Source organism: Leucopleurus acutus (genome assembly GCF_964270905.1).
Source record: "Leucopleurus acutus genome assembly, chromosome: 18".
Lineage (NCBI taxonomy): Eukaryota > Metazoa > Chordata > Mammalia > Artiodactyla > Delphinidae > Leucopleurus > Leucopleurus acutus.
This window is the reverse complement of record NC_139160.1, coordinates 3,273,713-3,280,545: the sequence shown is the minus strand read 5'-3', so window position 1 is coordinate 3,280,545 and position 6,833 is coordinate 3,273,713. Positions and strand designations below refer to the sequence as shown.

Sequence of the window (6,833 nt, the reverse complement as noted above, 5' to 3'; positions counted from 1 at the left end):
TTCCACCCCAGGGAACTTGCACTTTCATTGCAGAGTTGCTGACTGGTATCTGACTGATGGCCAATGCTTTTGTAGCAAGAATCTGAACCTCAGTGATCCAGGTTCCCCATCGACCCGGAGGCTGTGCTCAGCCCTGGACAAGACAGATGTAAACAGACATCCTCCGTGCCCGCCGGGCTTGGTACCCAAATGATAAAAACGGACATGCAGGGCGTGGGAAAGGCATGAGGAGTCATGAAGTCCGGGGCCGGTGGTTAGAGAAATCAGTGTTTTGTGTTGGGTTGGATTTCTTTGTCCAGTCGGGGGCATTTTGCGATCCACGATTGGGCTTCTGAAAAGAGCGATCAGGAGGAGGAATCTGAAGGTGGGTGAGACTGGATGGAATTTGTATTACAAGATTACGGCTCTAATTTCTGCAATCAGCTCGAGGAGGCTCCGCCGCCCGCTCTCGCCGCAGAAGAGCTGCAGCACAAAGCCGAGCCGGACGCGAAGTGGGTTAGGGCGTTATATAAGCCCCGGCGGGAGGGGAGATGGTCTTTTCTGCGCGCTCCTCCCGCGGCGGCGGCGGCGGCGCGGCTCGGGTTGATTTAGAGCGCGGCTGACAGCGGGCTGGCGCGGCCGCGCTGACGCCAGGCTGCTGCGTCGCCATGGAGACGGGCGGGCGCGGCGCGGCTGTCAGCGGCGGGCGCGCGGCCGCGGGGGGCCGCCGGAGGAAGGCGCGGGCCGCGGCCGGGACCCTCGCGGCAGACATGGACTTGCATTGTGATCGCGCCGCCGAGCCGCCGGCCGCCGAGCCGCCGTCGGGCAAGATTAACAGAGCCGCCTTCAAACTGTTCAAGAAGAGGAAGCCGGGCGGCGCGATGCCTAGCATCTTCGGGGTCAAAAACAAAGGGGACGGGAAGGGCGCGGGGCCCGCGGGGCTGGTGCGCAGCCGGACGCACGACGGGCTGGCCGAGGCTCTGGCGCTGGAGGGCGGCCGCCGCGAGGAGCCACGCGCGGGCGGCGGGGACGGGGCGCGGCCGGGCCCTGCGGCCCCCCGGGCGGCCCCGGGCGGCGCGGGCCCGGCGGCCGGCGGCTCGGTGGCCAAGTCGCACAGCTTCTTCTCGCTCCTGCGGAAGAACGGGCGGCCCGAGAGCGGCGGGGCGGAGCAGGCCGACGCGGGCAAGGCCGGCGGCAGACAAAAGCGGGGGCTGCGGGGGCTTCTGGGCGGCGTGCGCTGGCGCAGGAAGGACCGGCGGCCCAAGGATGCGGCGCCGGCCGGGCGCGCGGGGGCCCAGGGCAGCCTGGCGCGGCCGGGCTCGCTCACCGCCAGCCTGGAGTGCGTCAAGGAGGAGGCGCCCGCGGCCGCGCGCGAGCCGGAGCCAGCAGGTGAGCCCGCGGCGGGGGAGCCGGAGCCGGCCTGCGCCCCGGGAGAGGGCGCCGCGGGATCCGGGCGCGCCGAGCGGCCCCGCGCGCCCCCCGAGCCCGAGCCCGAGCCGCGCGCCGGGGAGGGCCGGCCGGCCGAGGACGCCGCGGGGCCCGGGGCCGCGCCGGCCGAGACTGCGCCCCGGCCCGACTCCGAAGGCGGACGCGCGCCCGCCGCCCCCGACCCTTCTTCGGCCGATCCACCCTCCGACCCATCGGCCGATCGTATTTGTCTGATGTTCTCTGACGTGACTTCACTGAAAAGCTTTGACTCTCTTACAGGCTGCGGAGATATTATCGCAGACCCCGAGGACGAGGCAGGGCCCAGCTGTGCCAGGCATGCCCCCGCGCCGGGCCAGCCGGGCCCCGCCCAAAAGCCCCCCGGCGTGGTGGCCTACCAGGGAGGCGGGGAGGAGATGGCGAGCCCGGCCGAGGCGGACGACTCGTACCTGCAGGAGTTCTGGGACATGCTCTCCCAGACCGAGGACCAGGGCCCGGGGCCCCAGCAGGGGGCGGCCCCGGCGGCGGCGGCGGCGCCTGAAGCGCAGGTGGCCCCCGAGACCCCCAAGGACGCCAGACGGGCCGAGGGGGCCAAGGACGCGTCCTCGGTCAAGCGCCGGAGGCTGCACCGGCTCCCCACGGAGCTCCAGCCGAAGGAGGAGCCCAAGCACCCGGACGAGGAGCCGCAGGAAGGCGTCCCCAACAGCGACGAGGGCTACTGGGACTCTCCCACCCCCGGGCCGCGGGAGGACGGCTCGGGCGGCGGCGTGAGGAAGGCGGGCCTCCCCCGGGACAGCGACAGCGGTGACGCGCTCTACGACCTCTACGCCGAGCCCGATGGAAGCCCCGCGGCCCTGCCCGCCGCCGCCGAGGACACGTCCTGCTCGTCCCGGTTAAAGCCCGTGTCTCCGGTCACCGTCACCTGTGCCCTGCGAACGCCGGGGAGCTTGCTGAAGGACTCCAAGATCCCGATCAGCATCAAGCACCTCGCGAACCTTCCACCCAGCCACGCGGTGGTGCACCAGCAACCAACCAGGAGCGAGCTACCCAGAACCAAAATCCCGGTGTCCAAGGTGCTGGTCCGCCGGGTCAGCAGCCGGGGCTTGGCCGGGACCACCCTCCGGGCCGCGGCGTGCCACGACAGTGCCAAAAAGTTGTGAGGTCTCCGAGGCCGAGGTGGAGGGGCCGCTTGTCGAGGAACACAACTTTCCTCGGAAACCACTGCAGCAAGTTTTGCACCCCTCAAAGAAAGGCCTTTCGGACCGTCCCTGCTCCGAGCCTGGACCAAGGAGGTCTTTGTGTCGCCAGCAGGGGCAGGATACACCAGGCAGGGGATGCCACACGCGGGATTTCCCCTCCAGATAAGTCCCTGAGAATTATTTTCAAGCACTTTTTTTTTTCTTTTTTACCTTTTTAAAAATCTTTTTTTTCTTTCTTTCTTTTTTCTTTAATGCACTGAACGCTAGGAAGTCACCTTTACTTGCCTTTGCAGAAAACAGAACTTAACCCAATCTAAGGAAGCGTCACGCCATGATGTTTGGCTGTGCCGGTGTCCAGCGGGCCTGCAGGAACCATGGGGAGAATCAGAGGAGCCCTCCTCTTCCCGACACTTTCCTTCCTTCTTTTCCTTTTCCTTTCCAGGAAAAAAAAAAAAAAAAAAAAAGGACCCTTTGCTGTATCACTGTGTGGAAAACATCTACAAAGCTGAGTCAGATAATTTACCTGATGAGCGGAAGCATCGCTGATTGGCAGAAACCCCCGGTACTTTCAGTTGCTAGGTATGCAAATAGGTATTTATCTACCACTAGGACGATCAAGGAGAGTTTGGATTTGGTGGGTTTATTTAGATCATTTGTTTGGAGAGAAAACAAAAAAAGCTCAGCAGAGCAGGTTTCCCTCCCTTTTTTTTTCCCACCCAGTGCAGAGATCAAGATCAGGAAAAGATTGCACTAAACGCCAACAGACACAGTGTTTTAGCGTTTATAAACTGTAACCTTTTCATGTGTACATGATGCATATTTTACAGATTATCCAGCTGTCAACCTTTTATAATCTGTCACTAACCTCGAGTTTAAAATCTGGTTTCATAGCTAGACACGATAACCGTTCCCAAACCATTGGTGGTCTTTTATGTACTCTAAGCGGAAGCAATTCTGTTTTTGTTTTATGTGGGTTCTCTGGCTTTCAGTGCAGGAAAAAAAACTCTATTGTGTTGATGTCCCAAAGGAATGGTTCTGCCTTGTCTTGGGCTAAGAGTCTGTTTCTCACCCCAGACCCTGGTTTTCAGAGATTTTACCTTGGTTATAACAATTTTGGATTCAACCGCTTCTCAGTATGGGGAGTCCAAAACGAGGAACACATAAAGAAAAACAATAGAAAATGTAGTTTCTCCTGTCATTTGACGTCTGCTTTATAGACTTAGGACTGAGCCACATATGTTCAGAATATGACACTGGGAAGCTTATGTATCATAAACATTGTGTGCCAAGATTATTTTTGAAAAGTGGTTGACTTATATGTGTGTTTTCTATTATTTTAGATGAAATATTTATTTCAGAAAGCATTACCATATGCCTCGATAGTTTGAATGATAAACTGAAGCCGTTCCTAGAATGCTCTTAGGGGCTAATGATTATAGAATATCCTCTTTGAAATGTATTTGAGTGTATTTAATCAAAAGACCAGAGCTTCTACTAGGAGGTGATTCACAGTATCGGGAAGATTACACATATTCAAGTGAAAATACACACACGTGAGAGACACGCACACTTCTCTCTAACTGTCATTTTCCAGAGAGATTCCCTGAGTAATGAACTGGTAGTACCCGTTTTTTAAGTTCGTTTTCTGTTTTATAAAGGAAAGAAAAAGGCAAGTTAAGTATATGAAAGCTTATTTTAATAATATGAAAGGAGTAACAAAATAAACAGATGTCAGAGGAATACAGATCCGGGCCAGTAGCACAAAGCAGGTTGTTCCCCGTTTTAAATATGCAGTGATTCAATTAGAAGAGGTGGTAGAGATTGGCTAAATCTCTTTATTATTCAGATTACTGGCTTTTATTGTGTCATGTCAGATCCTTAATGTGATTTTAAAGTAGTGTTTTAATATTTAATTTCCTTATGTCTGTAGATGAGGTCTGATAGGCAGACATAGCCTGAAGCACTCTGAATACACCACCAAGAATTCATAAAGCGGCTCACACTCACACGTGCTCATGCACTCAGCTGTGTGCAACTAACAGACAAAGGCGTTCACCGTACGCTTGGAGATGTTTTAGAAATTAGTTCTGTCTTGAGAAAGGGATTTGAATATGATTCAATGCTGGTAGTACTACTTAGACTCCAGATACATTCATTTTCCCCCGGTGAATGGGAAGAACATACATTTTATTCTTAGCTGTAAGACAAAGGATCTTTATTTTCTTCCTGTGCATCTTCTTGCAGGGGTTAGGAGGGTCTCCCCTGCATGAATCCATGACAGAGTTGTATCTGTTCACTTGTTCAATCGCACAGGGACGGTAGGAGGCCCTGAAGGACCCATGAGGATATTGTAATAGTAAAGGCAACCTACTTATCTATTTTGTAAGCACTGGAACAAAGTATTTTTGCTTTCACTCACAGTTTTGGGACTTACTTCTGCATTTAGCCCACTGTGCTGTGTCTTGTTTTTATAAGTAAAGGAAAATGTCAGCAGCATTTGCTTTATTTTCCCCCTGCCTGTCAGTGAACCACTTATGCAAGATTTAAACTATTTTCTTTTTTGTTCTTTTTTCCATATATTTTCCATGGTTTTTTTTTTGTTTGTTTGTTTTGTTTTTTTAACTCTATCTCTAAGAATTCCACCCACACCAGTCAAATGAAGGATTCAGGCAATGAATAAAATGGCCTCAATCACTTGATGGGAAATCAAGACCAGTACAGGGAGGCGTGTCTTAACCTTTTGCAACCGCAGACGGGATGGTAGTTGCCTTTTTGTACCAAGGGCTACTTTCTCTCATTCATGTTCCTGGAGATTGTTTCCTAGGATTTTAATGGATTTACATTCCAATTGCTATGGGTTGGCCAAAAAGTTTGTTCAGGTTTTTCCGTAAGATGTTACTTTTTGGCCATATTTACTGATTTTTTTAAGGAAAGGATTGGATGTGGTGCTGGTGACACCTTTCCTGTGTATCTGTGTTTCTGAGATACTTGGTTGATTAAGTCCCTTTAGTCAGAGTTGGCCAAATTCTATAGGAAAAAGTCACATCGACTGTTGGCCCTGAATTTGTCAGTCAGCTCAATAGCCCTGCGCAGAGACAGCCTGGCTTCAGTGTCTGCGTTACCTGGGCCGTGTTACTTGGGCCACTGTGCTTCAGTACTAATGCTCTCGCGCTTCCGTTAGCCCTATAGCATTTTGAGTAATCGCAAGAGGAAATAGGTTTGTGTTATTTCACCTAATAACAACAATGGAATGTAGACTGTTAAGGACTTCCTTTAGCTCCATTTCCCACAAATCATCTGCCCATTTAAATACAAAGTGTGTGAGATCTGTGAAAGTGATGACTTAGGAGTCTAAGGGTTTATTCATTAATCTCAGAAGCAGTGTTCAGGTATTGGCACTCCCATGAATATTCATATAACCCTTTGCCTACACAGTTGTCAAGGTAAAAAGTGGCGTTAGGGACCAAGACGCCTTTGGCTGGACTTTCCAAGTTTTCGTTATTTACGTCTTTGTCAGAGGGATTTTCAGCAACCTTTTACTGTTAACTGTGTATGAAGAGATCTTTTAGTGAGCGTATGCTGTCTTCTCCCTCGGTGTCCATCATGTTTGCCTGGTGCCCTCAGGTAGCAGTACTGGGACGCTGCTCAGGACGTTTGCCTGTTTTGACATTCGTACAGTGGAACTCAGTCACCGTTTATAGTCGTTCCTGATTTCTCTCCTGAATTAGGACTATCTGGACGCGGCCCCCTGTGCTTGGCTTCTACATTCGCTCGCACTTAGCTCCCCTATCACTGTTAAGGAATTAATCCAAGAAGTTTATGCCCTTAAACATATGGAAAAAGAACCACAGTTGCCTCTTATTTTCCACCACTGAGGACGGCCCATTAGAAGTACCTGAATGAAATAAGAGGAGAAACCCAAATACCCGGCCCAAGCCCATTTCCCTCTCCCTGGCCAGGCAGACCGAGGGATGAACAACACAGTTCTTATTTAGGAATTTTCAATTCTCCACGCACGAACGTTTATAAAGCAGTTCAGGAGCCAAAGGCTAGCATGGCAGCTTGGTTTCTCAGGTGGGAAAGCCAGAGGCTGGCATTCACTTGGTGAAGAGAGGAGGCTGTAACAGTGTCAGGTGCCGTGGCCATGTGGTCCCTCCTCGGGGCAGGCGCCCGTTCCGCGACCCCATGCTGCTCTGAAGGTTCTCTGATGGCCGTGCTGGATGGCTTCTT

At 52.9% G+C, this 6,833-nt stretch overlaps 1 protein-coding gene across 2 annotated transcripts; it reads left to right on the top strand.

The window, feature by feature from the left end:
- Nucleotides 1-647: 647 nt before the first annotated feature.
- On the top strand, nucleotides 648-2,564 carry AMER2 (APC membrane recruitment protein 2; the record flags this gene model as incomplete). 2 transcript variants are annotated; one of them, XM_082859434.1, is made up of 2 exons in its annotated part: nucleotides 648-1,368; nucleotides 1,687-2,564. In XM_082859434.1, the coding sequence occupies 2 exons, from the start codon at nucleotides 648-650 to the stop codon at nucleotides 2,562-2,564; spliced, it is 1,599 nt and encodes a 532-aa protein (XP_082715560.1). The 2 variants fall into 2 exon arrangements, with proteins under 2 accessions (XP_082715560.1, XP_082715559.1); XM_082859433.1 differs by having other exon boundaries at nucleotides 648-2,564.
- Nucleotides 2,565-6,833: the final 4,269 nt, after the last annotated feature.